Source organism: Peromyscus californicus, unplaced genomic scaffold (genome assembly GCF_007827085.1).
Source record: "Peromyscus californicus insignis strain IS unplaced genomic scaffold, ASM782708v3 Scaffold_13__1_contigs__length_99412109, whole genome shotgun sequence".
Classification (NCBI taxonomy): domain Eukaryota; kingdom Metazoa; phylum Chordata; class Mammalia; order Rodentia; family Cricetidae; genus Peromyscus; species Peromyscus californicus.
This window is the reverse complement of record NW_026294424.1, coordinates 89094624-89119206: the sequence shown is the minus strand read 5'-3', so window position 1 is coordinate 89119206 and position 24583 is coordinate 89094624. Positions and strand designations below refer to the sequence as shown.

At 38.7% G+C, this 24583-nt stretch overlaps 1 protein-coding gene across 1 annotated transcript in view; it reads right to left on the bottom strand.

The window, feature by feature from the left end:
* Cfap299 (cilia and flagella associated protein 299) overlaps positions 1–24583 on the bottom strand; it is a 498813-nt gene that overhangs the window by 9789 nt on the left and 464441 nt on the right. Inside the window, exon 5 of the mRNA XM_052735435.1 lies at positions 7573–7702. Within this exon, the coding sequence (XP_052591395.1) occupies positions 7573–7702 (130 nt within the window). The remainder of the gene's footprint in view (positions 1–7572; positions 7703–24583) is intronic.

Genomic DNA, 24583 nt, shown 5'->3' with positions numbered 1-24583 from the left:
GACCCAGGGTGAGCCAGATTTGCTGTGGAGTTTGGGTAGTCACACTTGAAGACAGAAGAAACGGTAGTGCCATTTAATCTTCGCCTGTTCAGCATCTTGCTTTTGGGCCTTGTTTTTAGTGATCAGAAGGAGATGCACCTGGCTCTTGTAAAAAAAAACAGATTGTCAAACTGAGGCTGTTTCCCAAGGGATCAAGCTCCAAGATATTCAACTAGAACCATCTGCCTAGAGGGTGCAGGAATGCCATGGGCTTCCATCTAGAGAGCCGCAGTTTCAAGCCAGAGAAGGGCTGGGATTTTAAGGTCTGGGTGCCAAGGGAAATTAGAGTCAATGAATTCAGAGGCTGGAGGCAGAGTGAAGGAGGCAATTAACACCTTCCCCACTAATAGCAAAAAGCACTTGGGTGGTAGTTTCTGGAGCTGAGGAGAGAGGCATAAGCACAGATGAAATTGTCATCCAAATTAAATTAAAATTAAAAAAAAAAGCAAAACTGAGGACAGGTGCTTTTGTTTGACACACTTATTTAACTTAAAATCTTACTTACCTAGCATTCTGTTGCTCACAGAAAAAGAATGGATTTGACATATTTTTAGCATATATACACTATATGCTAAAATGCATAATATTTTATATAGAATATGTAATAACATCTAGACAATTATCTAAAAACAATAAAATGGTTGCTGGGCTCATTCACTCATATAACTGCCCTACAGCCACCGCCCTGGATACCTAGGGTCAGTATTTCAAGGCTCACCTAAGAATGCTCAGGAATAATGCACCTATCAAAGAGAGAGAAGCAAGCCATGCCACCCCATGGGTAGTTAGTTGTCAGCTACAGAGTTTTAGCTTTACATGTCTCCAGTGCTTGAGAGCCTAAAGAGTTCTGAAGTTAGCCTCAAAAGTTTCCAAGGTTCTTTTTGGCCCCGTTCTTCATTTCTTTAGCAAATATTTAATATTCCATGTATTCACTCTACAGATGTCTTTGAGCACCTCCCACACATGGGCATAATGGCCATCAGGAGCAATAAGAAGGTGAAACAGCCAGCCAACATTCCTGCTCTGCATTTTATAGTTTCTGATGGGTAAGTTTTGTTTCGTGTGATCCTCTGGGCAGATGAGCTGCATACAGAGATTCCCGAGAAGACAAGAATAACATGAATACATGCCACCTTACAACTCTTTCCCTCTCCTGTAGTGGCCCAAGCAAATAAGGAAAAATTGTAGCAATTTACCAGTCGGAAGCATCATGAGGTTTATTCCTGCGAGGGTTTTCCAGGAGTTGTGGAACATGGGCAGCACTTTTAGTCTCTTTGTGTAATTTTAAGACTTAAACTGTGAACTGAAACACTTGAAATCAAGACTGCTGACTTAAAATCTGTTGTAAAGGAATGACTATGGTTCCTTTATGCACACACAGTAAGTGAAATTAGCTAGGGAGACATTATTGTGGAAAGTAGCTCACTGTTACGGATACACAATTGTGATCAGTCTTCAGAGGAGGAGGGGCCCTGACACGTAAAGAAACCAGACACTCATTCTGATAAATCAGTGCTCAGTGTGTATCTCACGTGCCCTCCAAACTGCCACATTTACAACGGTCCCCAAAGGACGAGGGTAACACCATGCCTGCTTAGTTTCAACAGTGCCTGACACTGAACAGAATCCACATACCTCTGAACCCTTCCAATAGGATGGTTGCCTTGCTCATTTTGTGACTTGGTGAGCAGCGATGGCCACACTATGCTCTAGTGCATGACTCTTTTCAGAGGACTGGGGGAGAAGTGAGAGCTTCCGAAGACTTCCCTGGGTAAATACACATTCTTTAAGCTGTGTCTTCTTGAGGAAGATCGGGCTAGTGAGAAACCTGGCGGCATCAACTCACAGTCTGCTCCCCGAATAGAACCCCATCTCAGATCCTCCTCTCCCTTCATGCGGACTCACGCCCTGTTGACCTGCTGCGGCTTTGCCTGCCGAGAGCTGCTCTGTTCTATGCCCTCTATCTACCCCACTCAGGACCTCACCCGTTATTTCTTTGCCGAAGCCTTGACATATTTCTCTACTTCCTAGCAAGAGCAGAGCATGGTCCTCATCAGTCCTCTGCACTCAAGCCTTGTCATGATCTCTCAGAGCTTGATTCCCATGGCACCTACCCAGGTGATGCAGTCCACATCACCAGGGGATGTCGGAGCATATTGAACTCACTCTGCAAGTCCAATATTTAATCATCCTAGTCCCCGTTTAAGATGTCCTCCCTCACTACAACCAGACATTTCTTCATGCTCAATCGTCAATCCTTCCACCAACATCAATGGTTCTCCCTTCTTCCTCTCAACTATCAAGGCGGCTGCTCAATCTGTGCCTTAAATCTTCCTTGTGTCTAACTGATGCTGTGTGGTCACAGCTTATTTCTTCCAAACAAACAAGCAAAAAAGACAAAACAAAAAAGAAACTAAAAACACCCACAAGCAGCTAGAGGGCCAAGGTTGAGGTCTTTCTCATCTTTGTCTCCCCCTTGGCATCTCAGGATTATTGAATTCTAAGTGTCACTGACAGCCCCTACTGTGAATCATGCCATCTTAAATATGCACTTAAGCTGCCTGCATTCTAACTTACTGTTCTCATGGAGAACACCTGAAATTATGCATTTCTCTGATTTCAGAAAAAGAATCTGAAAGCATAGACAAAAATAAAGATTTCTCCAAACTTCTTCTCTGATGAGAGTTCTTGCAGTTATTTTTGACTCACAGAATTGGCGGCTGTACTAATTGATACTACCACTGCTCCCTCCATTCAGCTTCGGGGCGTAGTTCACCCAATTCTTTATCACTTGATCGTAATTTTCTTTTGAAAGGAATCATTCATGTGGTGATGTTTTGTTACACCCCAATAAACTTTGCCTGGAGATCAGAGGATAGAACGAGCCACTAGATTAAACATAGAGGCCAGGCAATGGTGGCACACACCTTTAATTCCAGCACTAGGAAAGAAGCGGTGGCAGGGAGGTATATAAGGTGTGAGGAGACAGGAACTAAAGGCTTTTCAGGCTGAGGAGTTCTAGAGGTAACACGTGGCAGTGGCTTGTTCCTTTGTCTCTCTGATCTTTCAGCAAAGTTTACTGGGGTGCACAATATATCACCGCACATTCATGTATTCAATGAATAATTGCTGAAGACTTTGTATATGTGCGTTGTGTATGGGTGTACATGTTTATGCATGTGTGAACGTGTGATGTGGGTACATGCGTACAGAGGTGAGAGGATGGCATCCCATGTCTTCCTCATTTGCTCTCCACCTTATCGTTTTGAGCCAGGATCTCTCGAGGAACCCGGACCTCTGGAACTCGGCTAGGCTGGCCAGTCAGCGTGATCACCCCTAGCTGTAGAATTACAGAATTGTACCACTGTGCATGGCTCCTTCTGCAGGTGCTGGGGATGTGAACCTGGGTCCTCATGCAAGCATTTTTGGCTGAGCAGTCTCCCCAGTCTGTTGAGTATCTATTAATTAATTAGTTTTTGAAGTGATGGTTTCTCATGAGCCACTTCAGTTTTTGTGACAGGACAGAGTATGTACGTGGGGAAAGCTAGTCTGACTAAGAAAGCTCTTCCCTCCCTATTATAACTATCCTACCTCATCTGGCTTCCTTATCTCCTTGGTGGAACATGCTTGCTTTTGTGTACTCTTGTTACCGTAAGACTCTAAGCAAACCGTCTTCTGCTAGTATGTTTTAAAAGTAAAAGAAGAAATGCCTCCCCCCCCATCTCATTTGTTCAGATAATGCAGAGGAGTGAGTGCAAAGTGCTTCCCTCTAAGATAATACACTGGAAACATTTCGGTGGGTGTGAATCATTCAGACAAGCATTCTTCACTCAAAAATAGAAACTTGTCTTATTTGTTCCAGATGTTGTACAGCTGCAGGGAGGTTAAAGCCAGTGGGCTTGTTTTCAGTGCAACCAAACTCTTAACTGCATTTGGGATTTCTTACCCCATGAACTCCTATTACTTGTTCTAAGAGCTGCACAATTTTCCTTTTCTGACCGCTTCCTTCCACTCACAAACAGCTGTTTCATGGGAACTGCACTTTAGAATGAATGAGGCTACATCTGTTGTGCAAAGGAAACACATCCTGTTTACCACTGTTTCTACCTTTCATTGATCGTGACCTCCTTAATTTGAGGCATCAAGTATTTCAGAGACAGTATCCGAAGGAAAAGAATAGGAGGGATGAGCCATGTCCTCATGGTGCTTTGCAGGCCCTGACCTGTCTGAATGACAAGATGTTCATTTTTGAAAAATTGGAAGAAAAATTATCATAAGAAATACTAAATATAAAAATGTGATTCTTATAATTTGTAGTTATTTAAACATGCACTTTATCATATTTCTTAGTTTCCTGGAAGTGTTATGTTGGGACTCATGAAATACAGAACATCAGGGCGCTTTGAAATGGTGAATACAAATTGTGTAGGGGACACACATGCAAATTTAATGCCTAGATTATAAAAATTAAAGTCTGTGTTATTCTACTTCTATTGGGAAGAGAAGGCCAGACCTCTTAGGTTACTGCTTTTCCAGGGAGAAGCTTCCTGAATTGTGGGTCATGGGCAAGCATGGAACCATGAAGTTTGTTCTTCTTGGGCTCAGTCAAGACCAAGTCTGAACATCGAGCTGATGCATTTGAGAGATTTGAGAGATCAGAGTTAAACAAATCCACTTCCTTCTGTGTCAGCACACAGGAAGACGATGTGAGTCTATCAAGGCAACATGGGTAAGTGAGTAGTGGCCTGCAAGTTTATTTCTGGATGTTGAGGCCCGTGTTTATTTCTAGAAAGTCTGACATCAATTTTATCTTTCTGGAGATGAAACAGATAAAATTAATCTACAATTGAAACCTGTAAAATTAAGAAATTATTCAGTTATCAACAGATGGCTCACTGACTCATTTTTGACTCAGCATTCACGAACTGGTTCTTTCTCCAAGATTTAGTGACCTTTTCCATCAAATTAAATTCTTTTCCTAAAAAAATAGAGGAAATTGGGTAATTTACGTATTGTTGATGAAGTTTGATTTCATGAATGATTTTGGAAGTGAGAGATTTTGTTAAGCGTGTTCAAGTAATTGTATGATTGATTCCTCAGAGCTCATGAAACTCTTTTCATGACGTGTGTACTTCAAGTACATCATTAATTAAAACAGAGCCCCGAAGTAGGTCAAATAATGTGTTGTTCAAATTTATTTAAACACGTTTCCCACAAAGTCATAGTGAAGTTGTTAATAATTTGAGGTTTTCCTTAATCATACCTCTTAGCTTCTAGAGGAAAACCTCTGTGAACGCTGTTTACTCAGCTTTCTGACCTAACATCATCTAATCACATGTTGATATTTTACATAGGAGGGTGCTGCTACAGAGAAGGCCTTTGAACAAGCTTTACTCTTCTCCGAGATTCCTCACAAATGTGACCCCACAGTTTCCAGTTCCTCGTTTGTGGTAAAGAAAGGAGTAGAGTTTCCTCTAAAGGACATGGCACCGCATAGAAGCTCCTTAGCTATTTATCCAATATCTCCTTTCCCTAGACCCAGAACCATGTTTTCAGTTAGGTGCATGGGGACCTAAAAAAAAAAATAGGACACTGCCCAGACTTTCAGATAGCTGGATAGGCTACATCTAGCCACACATGAGCCATGGAACATGAGAAAATTTATGCAGAAACTTTTGGGAAATTTCCTTCAAAGGCAGCAAGAGCATAACTTTTGTATATTTTCATGTCTCTCCAGTGGTCTGTTTTGCCCATGCTTAGAGATTATTTGGGCTCCAGAACAGTTCACACTGGTCCTGGTTCAAGGTCCAACCTTGGATGCAACTGTCTAAATTGTGAAACAAAAGACAAGCAGCTTCTGTGCAGCTGGATATGGTCTTTAACTTGAATGTGATCACAATCAACACTATTTCTTGTACAATTTCATTCATTCGTTCTTTGGACCCTTAGTTATTGAGCACTTTGTGTACGACAGAATCTGTGTTAAGTGAATGTGAAATGAGTTTTTGACTTTATATCTCTAAAACCTTCAGAAAAAGATTTAGAATCCAACTGCCCATACTTTGCCTTTGGCTTCTCTTTGCCTCTATCACATGCATGTTCCATAATTCTTATGTTTTTCATTCTGGAACATTATTTTCCTTGCCTTTGCCTGTTAGACTCTCATATGAATAAACAACACCAACAATAAACCCAAATGAAAATCAAAGGCAAAAGTTATTAACAAAATTAATAAACACCCAAACAACTCCAGCATATAGCAATGTTACTCAATATTTTAACTTTTATCCTTAGACATACAAGTGATGATCAAAATTTATGATGTGATTTTAACTTTTGAAAATATTTAAGATGTAAATACTTGCTCTTGATAAAATTCAAAGTATCATTGGCCATGTCTTTAAAATATTTTAATGAAACATTTTCTAAAGTAATACTTAGAAGTATATAAACAGAAATATTTATTTTTCAATTGTTGTTTGTTGTTTGACAGGTTCTCTCTTTGGCCAAGGCTGGTCTAGCGGTGTTCACTGTGTACCTCAAGCTGGTCTTACTTCATAACAAGCCTCTGCTTGAGTCTCCAAGTTACTGAGGTTATAGGTAAAAACCATATTGCCTGGCTTTTTTGTCACATTTTTTTCAATGTTAGTCATTTAGTGAAGGATAAGAATCCTGGGTTGTCTTAGTTAGGGTTTCTATTGCTGTGAAGAGATACTATGACCATGGCAATGTCTACTCTTATAAAGGACACATTTAATTGGGTAACTTACAGTTCAGAGGTTCAGTCCATTATTGTCATGGTGGGGCATGGTAGTGTGCAGGTAGACATGGTGCTGGAGAAGTAACTGAGAGTTCTATATCTTGTGTGGGCAAAAGGAAGTGGTCTGAGACACTGGGTGTGGCTTGAGCATTCAGACCTTAAAACCCCCTGCCACAGTGACACATTTCCTCCAACAAAGCCACACCTCCTAATAATGCCACTCCCTTTGGGGCCATTTTATTTTGAAGCACCACAAGGGTACAAACACAAGGTTAAGAATCCCTCTCTACTGATACCTCCAATGTAAAGTCTAGACCCCTAAGGATCAGAGCAAACAGACTATCAACTTCTCTCTAATCTAATTATGCTCTAGGCAGGGAGAAATATTCCCACTTAGAAGTTCTACTTCAATCCCACATGAACTCTTTCTTCTCTTAATCTTCCAAACTTCTGAGGAATACTTCCCTCCCTCCCTTCCTTCTCCCTTCTCCTTCCCTCCTTCCCTCCTTCCCTCCCTCCCTCCCTCCCTCCCTCCCTCCCTCCCTTCCCCCTCTCCTTTCCTCCCTCCCTCTCTCCTTTATTCCCTTTCTGTTCTCTCCTTGTATTTTCTTTCTTTGTGAATGTTCATGTTTCAAAGCAATTTTTCACCTCTAAGTTACAAAACAAACAACACAAAACTTCCAAGCCTAAGGGTGTCAGACGTTTAAGGGATTTTTGACTAAGTAGAAACACAACACATTTTGAAGAAATAGGTGAGTATAAGTCATAATTACCTTTGGGTCAACATTGAGAATTTTTCTGTCTCTTTTATATTTAAAAAGTAAGCCTTCAGGATTGTCAGCAAGCACTTGATAATTTGGACTTGAGTTGCAAACAGCAATATGATTGTCCCAGTTGTAAAAGCTATAAAAATAAACATTTATAAAGAATTAGGATTTCTAACACATTAAAATGATACACACTTCAGAAAATATTTGGGACAGTTCATCCCCAAGAATAACTATGAGGAACACATCTGAAATTTGAATTCTAGCTGAAAGATTATGTGAGGTTACTCTCCAATCATTTAGATACATATTTATAATGATTTTACATGATTTCCTGGTTTTTGGACACTGTAACTTAGGACTTATTCTAGTATTATATTCGCAGGAAGTCAAGGAGAAAATTGATGCAATTTAAGATTATTTGTTGCACTGTAGACTCTTCGGGGTATAAAAAGACTGTTTAGTGGAAAGAAGGGCAGACAAAGTCATCTCTTTCCATTCAAAACAATTTCACATTGATTTATTTCTTCCAGGGTTTCTATTTCGATTCATTTCCCCGGGAGTGGAGGAACTGTATGTTTAAGTGGTTATCACAGGATAGGCATGTCTTGGTATATTCTAAGAGGATATCCATATGAAGGTGCTCTCATTTCAGAGGACAGGAGGCTAGAAAAGGTGGCCAGCATGGTCAAGGTATTGCAAGTTACATGTCATATGGATAACATTCCAGCTCAAACTTGTGTGTTTCAAAGCATACCTATGCTCTTTCAACTATCCAAGTATTCTAGCATTTTATCTTTAAAAACATTCTATGGAGGATTTCTAGCTTTTTCCACGTGTTATTTTTACTTGTCAACACTGAATACAGTACTGCCCTTTAAACTGAAGGATTCCTCAGTGCATCTTCTTTAGTGTGTGTTACTCTTATCCAGACATTTTTAATGGTATGCTCACTTTTAAAATGGCAAAGAGCAAGGTGAGTGTATGGTTTATAGACCTAGCTTTCAAATATGTGTAGTATGCACTTTTAAAAAGACTCATTTTGTGTGAGTCCAGGTATAAGGGGAGGCCAGAGGTGTCAGATCCCTTCGAGCTGTAGTAAAAGGTGGTTGGGACCTGTCAGAACAGAGCTAACATCCTTTGGGAAGCATGTTCTTTACTGTGGAACCATCTCTACAGCCCTTGCTGTCTTTTTCATTAGTTTCCCCAGATTCTACCTCTCAGTTGTTTGGCCCACTACTCTTCTTTCCTTCTTCTGAATGAGATGTCTTCACTGGTTAAATTCTCTCTGAATTGTTACGTTGTTTGGAGGAACCTGGGTATTACCTATCACCTTTGTGTTACTATCTGAAAACAGTAACTTGCCAATACCCAGAATCACTTGCACAGATCCTGTGCTTTTTGTCATTGGGCAGGTAGATCTGGATGAGAATGGCTACCCTTTCTGAGGCGGGGTGAGAAGAAATGGCTTCCGATCATGTCTATGCTTTCATCAGTACTTAGAAAGCACCAGGAAGCTCCTGCTTGGATTTGGGCATCTCACCATCCTTGCCCACCCTTCAGCTGGTACCCAAGAATAACACTAGCATGATAGGTTCAGTCTCCAACAGGACAAGGGCAGCAGGGGAAAGGCTGAGTTCTGGGGATTTAATGGCAAATGCATAGCAGCGTCTTGGCAGCTAGTTCGACACTGCATCCTTCCAAACTAGGTTTTCTAATTCAGTTTCACCTGAAGAGAGAAGATAATTTGACCTCACCTTACTGACTTTCAGTTAAGAGATTGCTAGATTAGAATGGGGGACACGATGTGACTTTCAAACTTGACATGTGTGTCTAAATAATTATTTATGAGATATAAAGATATAGATAATCCCATCACAGCTCCTGAGTCATAACTGTGCTTACAGTGGCATGGTTTGTATCTCACATTCCAATCTTGTTGCTCAGACATCAGGTTAAGCCTTATGGAAACACAGTCAGACTTTATTAAAAATACTCTTCATATAAGAAATTGAATTTGTGTAGTGCGTGGTGCTTTTGATGAAACCATTTGGTTTGCCAAATGCTTTCTCCTCCTAAGTAGCTTCATTTTTCTATCAATTCTCATAGCGAATGATCAGCATTTAATAAGGAGAATTACTTAACAGCAGCTGCTGGGTCCTGTTGTAAGCCTAATGAATTGCCTCAGTTTCTCACCAACCCCAGGAATCAGGTACAACACCAGCCCCCTGTACACAGAGGATGGACAAGGAAATTTCCCCGCCCCCAGATTTTAAGAATCCAGCCTCTTGCTCACATGCCCCGCTCCCTTCTCCGGAGCAGGCTTCAGCTTTGGGAAGCTCTTCGACAGAGGATAGCCAGTTACGGACATACAAATGTGTAATTTTTTCCATGAGCAATTCATAACCCAACTCTTCCTTTCTGTGCAACCACACGATAGAGATTTAGCCAGTGGGGCATGCACAGAAGTCATATTTGCCACTTTCCATCGGTATCCATACAGACATCCACGTTCTCCTCTTCTTCTAACCAGCTGAAAGGAGAGGACGGGAAGCCAGATGCTGAAGATATGTGGAGTCTCATGAAACATGAGGACTAAAGGATTGAGCTAGCCTGACCGTACTAGTGTAGATGGTTTGGCATGGTCTCTATGTTTGAAAATAAAAAAAAAGGAAATCATATACAGTGTATGGCTCCAACATGTGGGCACTTGTTAGCATTACTTGTCAACTCATTCCTCCTCCATGCAATGATTAGCGATGCTTCTTTTATCATGTTTTAAAAATGATAATGTGTGTTTCCAAGCTTCTCCACGTTCTGTTCATACCAGTATTAAAAAGATGCTTAGTCAAAAATTGTAGAATATTTAATGTTTGGTGAATCAAACTTTACACCATTGTGAATCTTACAAAAATAAAAATTTTGTCTAGTGTTCCTTCCTAGTTTTATTTTAATGATTTGGAATTAAGTGTATAATCTGCTGCTTCATGATTTCAATCCCTATTGTGAATACATCTAGTCTTTTCTGCCTACGATGATACCTGGAGGAAAAACCACCTAGTATTAGTTGAATGAATGGCTTAGCTGGGAAGAACTTAAATTTCACATTATTCTTTGGAGTTTTATATATTATCATTGCTCTGTACATTATTATTATGAACTGGGTACTATGGTGACATTTTATTTGTGCTGAAATGTGATATTTTATTTGTATGTTAATAAAGTTTGCCTAGAGATCAGAGGTTATAGCCATAAACAGAAGTCAGGCTGTGGTAGCACACGCCCTTAATCCGATCACATGGCAGGCAGAGTCTTTGTGTGGTCAAGGATACAGCTAAGCATGGTGACACACGTCTTTAATCCCAGTACCAACCATAGAGACCTGGAGGTCTGTATAGACAGGAAGTAACAAGGAAGTGATGTGGCTGAGCTTAAAGCCAATGAGAAGGCAGAACAGGAAGGCAATAAAAGCACAGTTTAGACAGGAAGAAGCTCTCTCTCTGGGCAAGCTACTGCGTGGTGTAAGCTAAGGCTAGTCATGGCTATTTGCTAGTTCTCTGATCTAGCTATTACCCCTGTATTTGGCTCTGTGTTTCTTATTTAATAAGACTATTTAGAAATTTGTCTACATTTGGCGCCCATCTTCAGGAAGATGTATGTTGTTGTTTATTCTTATGTAAATATTTATTTTGCATACAGCTATTCTGAAGTCAGTTTCTTATTAGTTCTAACTATTTCCTCCATTTGATTCTCTGGGTTCCTGGTGATGGTAACACTAACAATGATAAGACATCCTTATTTCCAATGCAAGTCTCCTGAAATGTTCAGATGTTCTTGAGTCAACAAGGAATCTAGAAACAATAATTATGTCAACTAAAAAAAGCACAAAATTATAGCTAAAAATAATAAAGTATTAAATTTTATTGAATAATTTTCAAGCTTTGCTGATTCTTATACTTACCGAATTTTGCAACAATTTTATTTTTTCATTTGCAAATATGAATTATAAAAATTTGTTTTATTTTGAATGAAAACAAATCATATAATTTATTTTAAATTACAAATTATATATTTCCCCCTTCCATTTCCTTCCCCGTATTCACCCCAAGACCTCTCTCAAATTCACAGCCTCTTTTTCTCTTAGTGTTACTGTTACATGTGTTACACATATATGAATACATATATGAATACCACCTGCTGTGTCAATTTAGTGTTTATGTCTAAAGGGATGACCACTTGGTATTGGATAACCAATTAGGGGAAGACAAATTTGACAATTTTAATTTCAAAGAAAAGTTTTTATGTCATTAATGTTGTTCTTATTCTTATGTCTAAAGCATCACTTTTTTCCAAACAATTTAAGTTAATTTTTTAAATAAAATCTGGGATAAGATACAAATTTTTCTTTAAGTTTTGGCATCTGCTAGGTATCATACTTCTTGGGGGGAAAGACAATATATTATTAGATGTTGAAGATAAGGGAGATAAAGAAATTAAAAAGAATCCCCAGATATTTTTTAATTCATAAGGTTTTAAATTTAACATTAACTGTGGAGGGTTGGCTAGAGATGGCTCAGGGGTTAAGAGCACTGGTTGCACTTTCAGGACACCCAGCTTTAGTTCCCAGCACCCACATCATGGCTCAAAACTGTAACTCCAGTTTCAGGGGATCCAGTGCCCTCTTCTGCCCTCCATCGGCATGAAACATACATGCAAGCAGGACACCAATACATACAAACAACTCTAAATAAAACCAAACTAAAATATTCTATAACAACACTAATTAGTACACATGACATTCTTGTCAGGTTCTATAGTTAATATGTCTCTATGAAAGAAAATGTTTTGTGGATACAAAGGTTTTACACATAAAACGCTAGCACTGTGTGTTTTTCATGATCCTTCTGATACAAATCTGAGTCCTCTGGGTAACTTATTAATGATAAAGGCGCAAGTCCTCAGTACCCATCCATGTGCTTTTATCTCCCTTTGCCTTCAGGTCAGCTAAATAATTTAATTAAGTCTTTAGTTGATTGAAACACAGGAGTAGGAGACTGGGTAATCTAAATTCTTGAATAGGTTAGATCCTTATGTTCTCTGTGATTAAATGCAATATTGAAGTAGATTAAATTTACAGTTAAATTCCAGACATCTAGAATTTTGCAGCTTACATACTATAGAGTCTACTGTCCAATTATGGAGGAGGATAAGCTATGAATAAATGAAAAATAGAAAATCAAGGAGAAAGAGTCCTTTCTCAGCACCAGAAAATAGAAGACATATGTGAGCATCATGCAAGTTTTATAGAAGAGAAACAAGAGCAAATATTCTTGCTGTCCAAAGTCAAGGCCTGGAAGGTTTTGTAGTGAAAGTAAGACTTACAGTAAGTCTTTATAAGTCACATGCCAGGTTCATAAGAAGGTGAAAGGGCATTTTAAATAAAGAGGCCATATGAAAAGGCATGGGCACATGAAACATGATAAGACTTTCCCGAAAGTCCAGTTTTAGTTTATTTGGGCCATGTAAGACAAACAAACAACAAATGTTAGGTAAGATGATGCTGGAGGACACACAGACCACAGCCTTTCCTATATGATGAACTGAGGCAATGACCAAACTATTTCTAGAATATAGTCATGGAAAAGAACTGTAGCAATGAAATAATTTGCTCAAAGTGTAGGTTCGGAAAGAAGAATTTGGAAGCAGTGTGGATAATTGCTTTGAGAGCAAGCAAAACTGGTTCAGGCAATCCTGAATCATACAATAAAGCTGAAAACAAAGGACTGGATTTGAGAAGATACTAACCAGGCTCATGGATGGACAAACTGGTTATGTGAGTGACAAAGACAAGACAAGAGTCTAGATTTACTTTGATGTTTCTGTTGGAATCTCTAAGCAAGGGAAGCATTTACTCAGACATAAAATGCAGAAGAAGGAACTGAGTGTAGAAGGAGCAGCTTCAGTTCACATCTGAACAGACTGAACTTTGAAATCCCTGGAAAACACCCAAGAAAATGAAAGCAGAGAGCTTGGTTTTTGTTGTTTACTCTTCTGTTTTTGACACTTCCTCCAAGCTCACACCTGGCACACTATCGAGTCCAAATGCATATTAATTGCATAAACATGGTGTATGAATTTTTAGAAGTTTTAAGACATTTTTGTGTGAAATAATAGATGTGAAGTATCTGTGGTATAAGTACAAGTATCTAAATTCAAAGGTAAGAGCGACATGGCCAAAGAGTGCGCAATAAAGGATGGAATTTGAGAACACAAACGTTATAAAATAGAAACGAATGGTAAAATCCAGCATATCGATGCAGAAATAACCAGAAATCAAAAAGAATCAGCATGGACATCTTACAGAAGAAAGAAAGAGAGGAGGGAGAGAGGGAAGAAGGGAGAGAAGGAAGGAAGGAGGGAGGGAGGGGGAGGGGGAGATATATCACAAAAGCACACTTTCAAAAGAGACAACAGAGGATGGAGATTTCACTGTCAGAGGTAGAATATTTGCCTATTATACTGGATCTCCAAGCACAACAGAAACAAACAATAACCAATCAAACAAACATATCAACATACAAATTAGAAATGGTTTACAAATTAGATCAAGTATGAACAATCTGTAAAAAAAATTGACACTTTGAAAGATGTTATGGTGGGATCATTCACAACGATAATAGGAGAAAAGTCAGGTAATAGAGAATAAAAGGGAGGATGTGAAAAGATCACCAAAAAAGACTAAGTTCTTTAAGAACATATGTGAGAAAGAAGTAAGAAAGTGAGGATAACACTTCAGAATGATTCCATGATGCAAAGAGAATGTGAAGAATGTCTCCAAAGAGACAGTAACTATGAAAAAGTGCTTGTCATAAAAAATTATACAGGAATACTTATATCTCATATCTAAATGTACTATGCCACTTCCTTTTTTAAAAAGTTTTTTCTTTTGTTTTGATATAATATATTACATTATCTCTCTTTTCCCTTCCTCCCCTTGGAGACTGTTATGGAAAACCACAACCAACCAAAATTCAGAGTTGTTCAATCCAGTCCAAATGGATAGATCTACAAAATACTCCCACACCTATGGCTCAGGGAATATTTCAGAAGAGGGGACAGAAAGATTGTAAGAGCCAGAGGAAGAGAGTTTGCTGTTGAGATTGTGTCTTCTAGTAATGTCCAAAGCTATTTTACTTCTTCTTATGTGTAGATAATTATAATCACAACATTGCATATTTTTATTATTATCCTTACAGGACAGACAAAAAAAGCTGGGATTGAAGGTTCAGGTATCTATTGTACACTAGAAGAGTCTCAGACTCAGGGTGTAGACTCTAAACCAAATGCTACTTTTAGTTTTCATTCTCTGGTTACTTTTAGTTGGTATGTAGTAATTTTTATTAGCTTATCTATACTATTGCTTTTACCTTATTTGGTTCATGGCTCAACATTTTTTCTTATAATGCATAACCATTTCCTAATGCCTTTGCCTATTTCTGATTCACAAAACACTTGCCAATAAACACAAGGTTCTCTATCCATTGACTGTCTGTATACTAAAAATACCAGATATAGATAGATTAAAATATCTCCTTTCTCTGTGTAATCCCCATCAAAATCCCAACATAACTCTTTATGTAAATCCAAAAACCAATCTTTAACTTCATATGAAAACACACATACACTAATACACACACACACACACACACACACACACACACACACACACACACACAACCAGTATAGCTAAAACAATCCTAAATAATAAAAGAACTACTGAAAGTATCATCATCCCAGAATTCAAGTGGTACTATAGCACTTTAGTAAGAAAAATGCACAGCATTGGCATAAATACAGACACATTGATCAATGGAATTGAATTGAGGACTCAGACATAAGTTCACACATCTATGGACACCTGATTTTTGACAAAGAAGTCAGAATGCACACTAGAGAAAAAGACAGCATCTTCAACAAATGGCACACATGAAATTGGATGGCTGCATGTAGAAGAATGCAAATAGATCCATACTCACCACACTGCACAAAACATAACACCAAATGGTTCAAGGGCCTCAACATAAGACCAAGTACATTGAATATGACAGAAGAGGAAGCAGAGAATAGCCTTGAACATATTGGCACTGGAAAAGATTTTCTGAACAAGCACAGGTACTAAATTCAACAATTAATAAATGGGATCTCATGAAACTGAGAGTCTTCTATATGGCAAAGGACACATTTGGACAAAGCATCAGCCTATAGAATGAGAAAAGATCTTTATCAATTACATAACTGTACAGGATTATTATTTAGAATATACAAAGAACTTAAAAAATTGTACATTAATAAGACAAATAACCCAATTAAAAATGAGATACAGAACTAAGCAGAAGGTCCTCAAAAGATGAAACACAAATGGCTGAGAAACACTTAAAGAAATGTTCAACATCTTTAAGCATTATGGAAATACAAATCAAGACTATGTCATGATTTCATCTTACACCTGTCAGAATGGATAAGATCAATAAAGCAAATGACAGCTCATGCTGGTGAGGGTGTGGAGTATAGGGAACACTCCTCCATTGCTGGTGAGAAAGTTAACTTGTACAGTCATTATGGAAATCATGTGGTGGTTCCTCAGGAAGATGGGAATAGCTCTGCTTTAAGATCTGGCTGTATCACTCTTTGGAATATACCCAAAGGAGTCTACATCCTACTACAGAGACACTTGCTCATCTGTGTTCATTGCTGTACTATCCTAGTAGCCAGAAATGGGAAACAGCCCAGATGTCCAACAACTGATGAATGAATAATGAAAATATAGTATATTTGCACAGTGGACTATCATTCAACTGTCAAAAAATAAAGTTACAAAATTTGCATGTAAATGGATAGAGCTAGAAAAAAAATCATCCTGGGTGTGGTAACCCAGACCCTGAAAGAAATACTGTATGTTTTCTCTTCTATGTGGATATTAAGCTTTTGATGTGTGCTACCAATGTGATAACCACAGACGTTAGGAACCTAGTAAGGAATCAGTGAGGAGGAGGAGATCTCCTAAGGAAGGGGAAGTAGAATATATTGCTATGGAGAGACAAAGGAGAAACCAGGATAGGAGGATTAAGTAGGGAGGGGGTGGAAGAGAAGGTTAAAGGAGGGAATATGGAGATGGACAACTAACAATCAAGGGCATTTGAAAAATTATATAGCTGCTCATGGGTCAGTAGGATTAACATAGTAAAAATGGCCATCCTACCAAAAGCAATTCAATGCAATCCCCATAAAAATTCTAACAGAATTCTTTACAGACCACAAAAGGACAATTCTCAACTTCTTATGGAACCAAAACAAAACAAAACAAAATACCCAGGATTGCTAAAACAATCCTGAACAATAAAAGAACTGCTGGAGATATCACTATCCTGGATTTCAAGTTGTATTACAGAGCTATCATAATAAAAACCACATGGAGACTGGGCAGCGGTAGCACATGCCTTTAATCCCAGCACTTGAGAGGCAGAGCCAGGAAGACCTTTGTGAGTTCGAGGCCAGCCTGGTCTACAGAGCAAGATCCAGGACAGGCACCAAAACTACACAGAGAAACCCTGTCTCAAACAACAACAACAACAACAAAAAATCCAAAAGCAAACAACAAAAAACCCACATGATATTGGCATTAAAAAAAAAAAAAGACATGTTGTTTAGTGGAATCAAACTGAAGGCTCAGACATAAATCCACATACATATGAACACCTGATTAAAAATAAGAAGCCAGAAATACATACTGAAAACAAATGCAGCACTTTCAACAATTGGTCAGCACTGGATGTTTGTATGTAACAGAATGCAAATAGATCCATATTTATCACTGTGCACAAAATGCAAGTCCAAGTGGATCAACATAAAACCAGATATACTGACCCTGGTAGAAGAGAAACTGGGGAATAGCATTGAAGGACTAGGCACAAGAGATGACTTTCTGAACAGAACCCTGAGAACACAGGCACTAAGATAGACAATAAATGGAACCTTAGGAAACTGAAAAGCTCCTGTAAGGCGAAGGACACTGTCAATTGGATAAAGAGGCAGCTTTTAGAATTGGAAAAGATTTACCAACTCCACTTCCTACAGGGGACTAATACCCAAAATATATAAGGAACTCAAGAAACTAGACATCAACAAACAAAATAATTGAATTAAAAATGGAGTATAGCTCTAAAGAGAGAAATCTCAATAGAGGAATCTCAAATGGCTGAGACACACTTAGGGAAATGTTCAACATCCTTAGCCATCAGGAAAATGACAATCAAAACTGCTTTGAGATTCCATCCTACACCTGTCAGAATGGCTAAGATCAATAACACAAGTGATAACTCATGCTGACTAGGATGTGGAGCACAGAGAACATTCTTCCATTGCTTGTGGGAGTGCAACTTGTACAATCATTATGGAAATCAACATGGAGGTTTCTCAGAAGGTTGGAAATTGATCTACCCCAAGACCTAATTATACCACTCTTGGGCATACACCCAAAGGATGGTCTATCCTACCACAAGGACACTTGCTCAACCATGTTCATTGAGACTTCAATCATAACAGCCAGAAAAAACTTAGATGTTCAACAGAAAAATGGTTAAAGACATGTGGCACATTTACATAATGGAGTACTACTCAGAATATGTGTGTGTGTGTGTGTGTGTGTGTGTGTGTGTGTGTGTGTGTGTGTGTAAAATGAAATTTGCAGGCCAATGAGTGGAACTAGAAAAAAATTCATCCTGAGTGAGATAACCCAGACCAAGAAAGATAAATGTCATATGTATTCACTTATAAGGGAATATTAGCCATTAAGTAAAAAGAAAAGGTAAACACACACAGAAATATTGCTCTGCCTTAAAAGACAGAAACTGTCATAATTTGTGACAACATGACATTGGACATTCACTGCATCAACATGGAAACACAAACACTGTGTGATCATATATATAATATATATCTATATCTATCTATCTATCTATCTATCTATCTATATATATATATATATATATGTAGAATCTGAAACACTCAGCCTCACAGAGAGCAGAGTAATGCTTTCTGGGGAGAAGAGGGGAGGTGGAAATAAAGAGAGAAGCCACAATGATCAAACTTATCGACTGTGATTGCTCCAAACCACAGAGGAGGCACAAAAAAAATTCTGCAGGGAACCATGACTACACCTAACAGCAAATTTGAAATCTCCAAAAAAGATGATGGGATCCCACAACGATGATTCCACATGAACTATGATAAAACCATTGCTAATTAACACCATGGTAAGATCTGCTTTGGACTACAAACTGCTCAGGACAATTTCAATGGCTAGCTGAGATGATCCAGCCTCACAGACTACTTGAACAAGGACTTGAGATAAGCCCTGCGCTTTTGCATTATGCAGAGACTGGACAACAAATGATACAGCTAACTCTCTCAGGACTTGACAATTAACCCCAAAATTTTCTTTTTAGATTCCCCTAAAGATGCTCTCGCCCCCAGACAGCAAGAAGTAATTTTAAGAAAATAATGCCCACATTCCCAAGACGTGGGGTGGGTAGTTTTTGGTCGTTTGAGTTATGGATATTGTCATTGTTTACAATGGTTGCTTACAACTTGTTAATTGTTAATGGTAAAAAAAAAAAACTAAACAAAGGAGATTAGATTCAGGGTTCTTGTTTAAAAAATAAAGTAAAAAAAAGGGGATTGGGGATCTAGCTCAGTGGTAGAGTGCTTGCTTAGCAAGTGCAAGGCCCTGGGTTCGGTCCTCAGCTACAGGGGGAAAAAAAAAGAAAAAAGAGGATATAGATAAGAGGTAGATTATTGAATCTACTCTGAAAAGAAAAAGGGAAGATACCGAAATAATAAGATAAAAGGTATTTTTTTAAAAAAGGAAGATATAGAAATGATAAGACAAAAGGTAGACTTTTGAATCCACTCAGAAAAGAAAAAAGAGAGAATATGGATATGATAAGATAAAAAGGTAGATTATTGAATATAGTTTTTAAAAGGATCTACTTGTTTTAAATAAGATAAGTAATGAAATTTTTTGTCTGAATTTGTCAAATGTTAATGGACTAGACATTGGTAATGTAATTCTTGACTGTAATATATTGTATATACTTATTGTATATACTTTTTCTTATATTAGTTACAACTTTTTTTTAAACAAAAAAAGGTCAAATGTGGTTGATATATTGTGCACCCCAATAAACTTATCTGGGGGTCAGAGAACAGAACAGCCACTATATTAAACACAGAGGTTAGGCAGTGGTAGCACACACTCCTTTAACCCTAGCATTCCAGAGGTAAAGATCCATCTGTGAGCTCAAGGTCACCCGGGAAACAGCCAGGCATGGTGGCACACACCTTTAATCCCAAGAAGTGATGGCAGGAAGCAGAAAGGTATATAAGGTGTGAAAACCAGGAACTTGGGGCTTTTAAGCTTTGAGGCTTTTAGCAGCAGTTGAACTGAGATCCACTTGGATGAGGACTCAGAAGCTTCCAGTCTGAGGAAACAGGATCAGCTGAGAAGTTGGCCAGGTGAAGATAGCTGTGGCTTGTTCTGCTTCTCTGTTCTTTCAGAATTCACCCCAATACCTGGCTCCCGAGATTTTTATTAATAAGACCGTTTAAGATTCATGCTACAGGAAAATGCAGAGGTAACTGTATGAGATGATTGGTTTGTTCATTATCCTCATTGTGGTGATCATTTCACAGTGTCTGAACAGATTTCATAGGTGTACATCTAAAATACACACATTTAAAACATTTTTATTGTGTGTTCATTGGTATTTTGCCTACATACATGTCCACATGAGGGTGTCAGCAGTCCTGGAACTGGAGTCACAGTCAGTCATCAGCTATCAAGTAGGTGCTGGGAATTGAACCAAGGTCCTCTGGAGGAGTAGCCAGTGCTCTCAACTGCTGAGCTATCTCTCCAGCTCCCACACAATTTATAAAGCATAAAAGTCAGAAGATTAATCCCAGCACTTGGAAGGCAGAGCCAGGCGGATCTCTGTGAGTTCGAGGCCAGCCTGGTCTACAAAGCGAGTTCCAGGAAAGGCGCAAAGCTACACAGAGAAACCTTGGCTCGAAAAACCAAAAAAAAAAAAAAAAAAAAAAAAGTCAGAAGATATTTATATTACTCCTGGGGATATTTAAATGTCACACTATTGTATCTTCTTTTCTCTCTCTGTAGACAGACTGTGAGATGGGTAGTCTCATAATTTAATTGCCCAAACTAAGACGTTTTGTGAGAATGAAATGGGCTGTTACTAATAATGGTGCCAAGAGTATGAGAGTAAGCCCATATTCTATCCCAGACTAAATAGTTATGTGTGGCCTCCACACCAAAAACCATTTCAATATTGCTGATTTAGAGTTGATTTATTCAATATTTATGTAAACTACTTCCAAAATTTTGCCATAGATTTGCCAAAATGTGATAAAGATGTTTAAACAGTGTTAAAGCATGTTTTCTTATGGTTAATCCTTTTTATTTTATTTTATTGCTGTGGAAAAATTATATTACATGGAATTGCAGTTGTGGTAGAGAGACATAAAATTTAATCTAGAATAATAAATATTCTAGCTCTCCCTTCCTATTTTTAAGATAATATCACAGCAGTAAAATATTTTATTATGAAACTTTTCTGAAATATATTCCATGAAAAATGTTTATTTGATCAATTATTTTGGTTGGTAATAACATGAAATTTAAAGTTTAGTGCTCTTATAAGAGTTAACTTGGCTCTTATGCATGGCTATATACTGTGTCTTTAATTTCAATCAGCTGTTTAATAAATGCATATTCCAGTTTGGAATATATATGTATATCATTATTGGAAAATCCACTGTAAATATTGGAAGAATAACTATGAACACAAAAATTTCCCAGGACAGATACTCTCAGAAGGATCATTTACTTTATTCAATGAGATTTTGAGCCTCTATTCCATGGCAGGAATGTTCCTGGGCACAAATTAATAAAAGCAAACAGTTCTTTTTCAAGGAATTCATAGACTATGAAGGGACAAAAAAATGAGAGAATATTATAATACAGTGTGGAAAAATGAAAGAAATTTGTATTTTGAAAAGCACAAATGAAAGAAATCAGTTATTATAGAGCACAATGCTTTAAAATGATATCTATCTATTTCTAATTGAATTTGTTTTGTTGAAAAGCTGCAGGACCAAGCATTTCAGGTAGAAAGGACAATGAAAGTTGGGTAAAAGAAGAACTAGGAAACACACATCCATCAGTGTCAAGCATTATGGGAACAGTACCCTTCAGGATGAGGCAGAAGGTAACCTGCTGTGAATTGAATCGATTGCAAGATCTGGTTCTTAATTTTCTCCTGCTCTGATTGAATTCTGACTGGGAGTATATTGCTTTTGGTATGCTCAGAATGAAGACACCAAGGAGAGTTCATAGGCTGGCTCAACTATCATTTTTTTTTCCAGCAGGTAAACAAAAAGATGACTTTATCACCAGCTAGCCACCATTACAAATTCTCATCCTGGTAAGCTGACAGGTGGACCTCACTGGCTTGCTCACCATGTCATGTACTTTGAACAAAAAATGTGGTACCAGTAGATGCAGGCGCTGGATGTTGGAAGCCATCAAGGAAGAGGGAATGGACTATGATTTCAGGGATACTTGTCCATTGTAGGCCCTCAGGGTAAAGAATAACACACAATGATTTGTAAGTTTCTCAGACCACCTCCACGGAGTTCTTTTCTTCAGAAAACTAGGGATTCTGATGAAGAATTCTGTAACTTCTTCCATACTCCTCATCTTTGAGCTGACTTCCTCACTTGGACTCTAGATCTGAAGTAGGTCATCTGGAATTCTTTCTTCCTATCTCCCAACAACAGAAAAAAGAAGAATGGAAACAGAAGACATTCCCATTCCCAGACTTCTTTATAGTTGGGCTGTAGATTTAGGAGTTATGAAAGATTTTTTTTTTGGTTTTTTGAGACAGGGTTTCTCTGTGTAGCTTTGCGCCTTTCCTAGAACTCACTCTATAGTCCAGGCTGGCCTCGAACTCAGAGATCTGCCTGCCTCTGCCTCCCGAGTGCTGGGATTAAAGGCGTGCACCACCACCTGGCTGAAAGATCTTTCAATGGTGTCACCAGAAAGTGTTAGGAACATCCTTCCCACTTGCAGTCGGGGATTGGGAATTGCAAAGCCACCTAAGATTGCCAGCACCTGGTTCTATAATCATCGAGTTATGTGGTCATTTACAGCCAAAATACTAAATCAGAAGGTTTGCTCAGAGCAGCATCCTGGAGGAAGGGAAGCCAGGAGGAGCAGGTGTCACAGACAGCCACATGTAGTGCAAATGTGAACTACCCCTGAGAGGCTCATGTGTGTGAGCATTTGGTCTACAGTTGGTGGTGCTCTTTTAGGAAGGTTGTATATACCCTTTGGGAGGTGGGGCCTTGTGGTGATATTTTATTTGTGTACCCCAATAAAGCTTATCTGGCGATCAGAGGAAAAAGCTAGCTACTATATTAAACATAGAAGTCAGGCAGTGGTAGCACACGCCTTTAATCCTAGCATTCAGGAGGCAGAGATTCATCCAGATCTCTGTGAGTTCAAGGCCACACTGGGAACAGAGCCAGGTGTGGTGTGGTGGCACGTGCCTTTAATCCCAGCAATAGTTAGTTAACCATAGAGGTTTGGAGGTCTGTACAGACAGACTGGAAGTGGTAGAGCTGGGTGGAAAGAGCAAGTGATGTAGCTGGGCAGAGAGAAGAAGTAAGGTGGCAGGACACAGAAAGGTATATAAGGCATGAGTATACAGGAAGTAGCTCTCTTTGGCTGAGGATTTCCTAGCAGTAAGAATTTGTGGCTTGGCTTGTTCTATTTCTCTGATCTTTCAGAATCTATACCAATATCTGGTTCCATTTTTATTATTTATTATTATTATTATTATTATTATAAGACCTTTTAAGATTTGTATTATAGAGCCTTGGTAGTGGAAGTAGAACACTGTGGGCAGGAGCTGATGTCTTATGATCTGGCCCCATGTCCCATCTACTGACTGCTTCCTGACTCCAGAAGTAATGTGGCCAGCAGTCTCAGCTCCTGAGGCCATGTCCACCCTTCCTGCCACTGTGACAATAAACCTCTCTTACACATTGAACCAAAATAAACTCTTCTTCCTTGAGTTGCTTTTGTCGACTATTTTTGTCACAGTAAAGAGACATCATCAGTGGACCACATCTCGTTATCATTTCCCAGATACTCCTACAGAACACTGTTAGGAACTTATAAGAAACTCCAACTTATATTCTCTTGCTTAATATCTACAAAGAGCATGAGAGGCAAGGTATGCATATTCTGTACCATAACGGTCGCTTACAGAAGAAAACATTGAAGTTACAGAAGAAGCTAGGTACTTTAGGAGGAACTAAAGCAATGCCATATCTAGCCCATGATTTTAAGATGCATACTTTTTCTTGCTGGGCTTTGCTAATCATTAGTGCATATCCATTTTCTCAAACTGGCCCAAAAGTTCTGCTTTTTCGTGGAAGCTATAAACATTCTTCTCTCAGAGCGAACCTCAGGGGAAGAAAGCAGGGGAATGAGCCCAAAGAAAATGTCTTGAGGCAATGGCCCCTCCACTGTTGAGGCCGTCCCAGGAAACAGGCATTTCAGCTCAGGGAGGATGCAGGATGACCTCTTTCAAAAGCTATGCTCAATCTATTAGGTTAAATGTATTGGAGCATGCATTAGAGCAAGACTGGAAATCTTGAAATTTTCTTGGTCCAAGCAGCTGAGCATGGGCTTGGGATATTAAATTTAACATAGATTTCCTTGCTAACCCCAAACGGTGAGTATAGATCCTCTCTTTTTCCAAAGCCCAATCTTACTTCAGATAGATCATTAGCATGCTATAGATGCTGAAAGAGTAGATTCTTCCGGGAACAACTGCTTATGCAGGCACCAGGGCCGTTGACTGAGTGAGATGGTGCT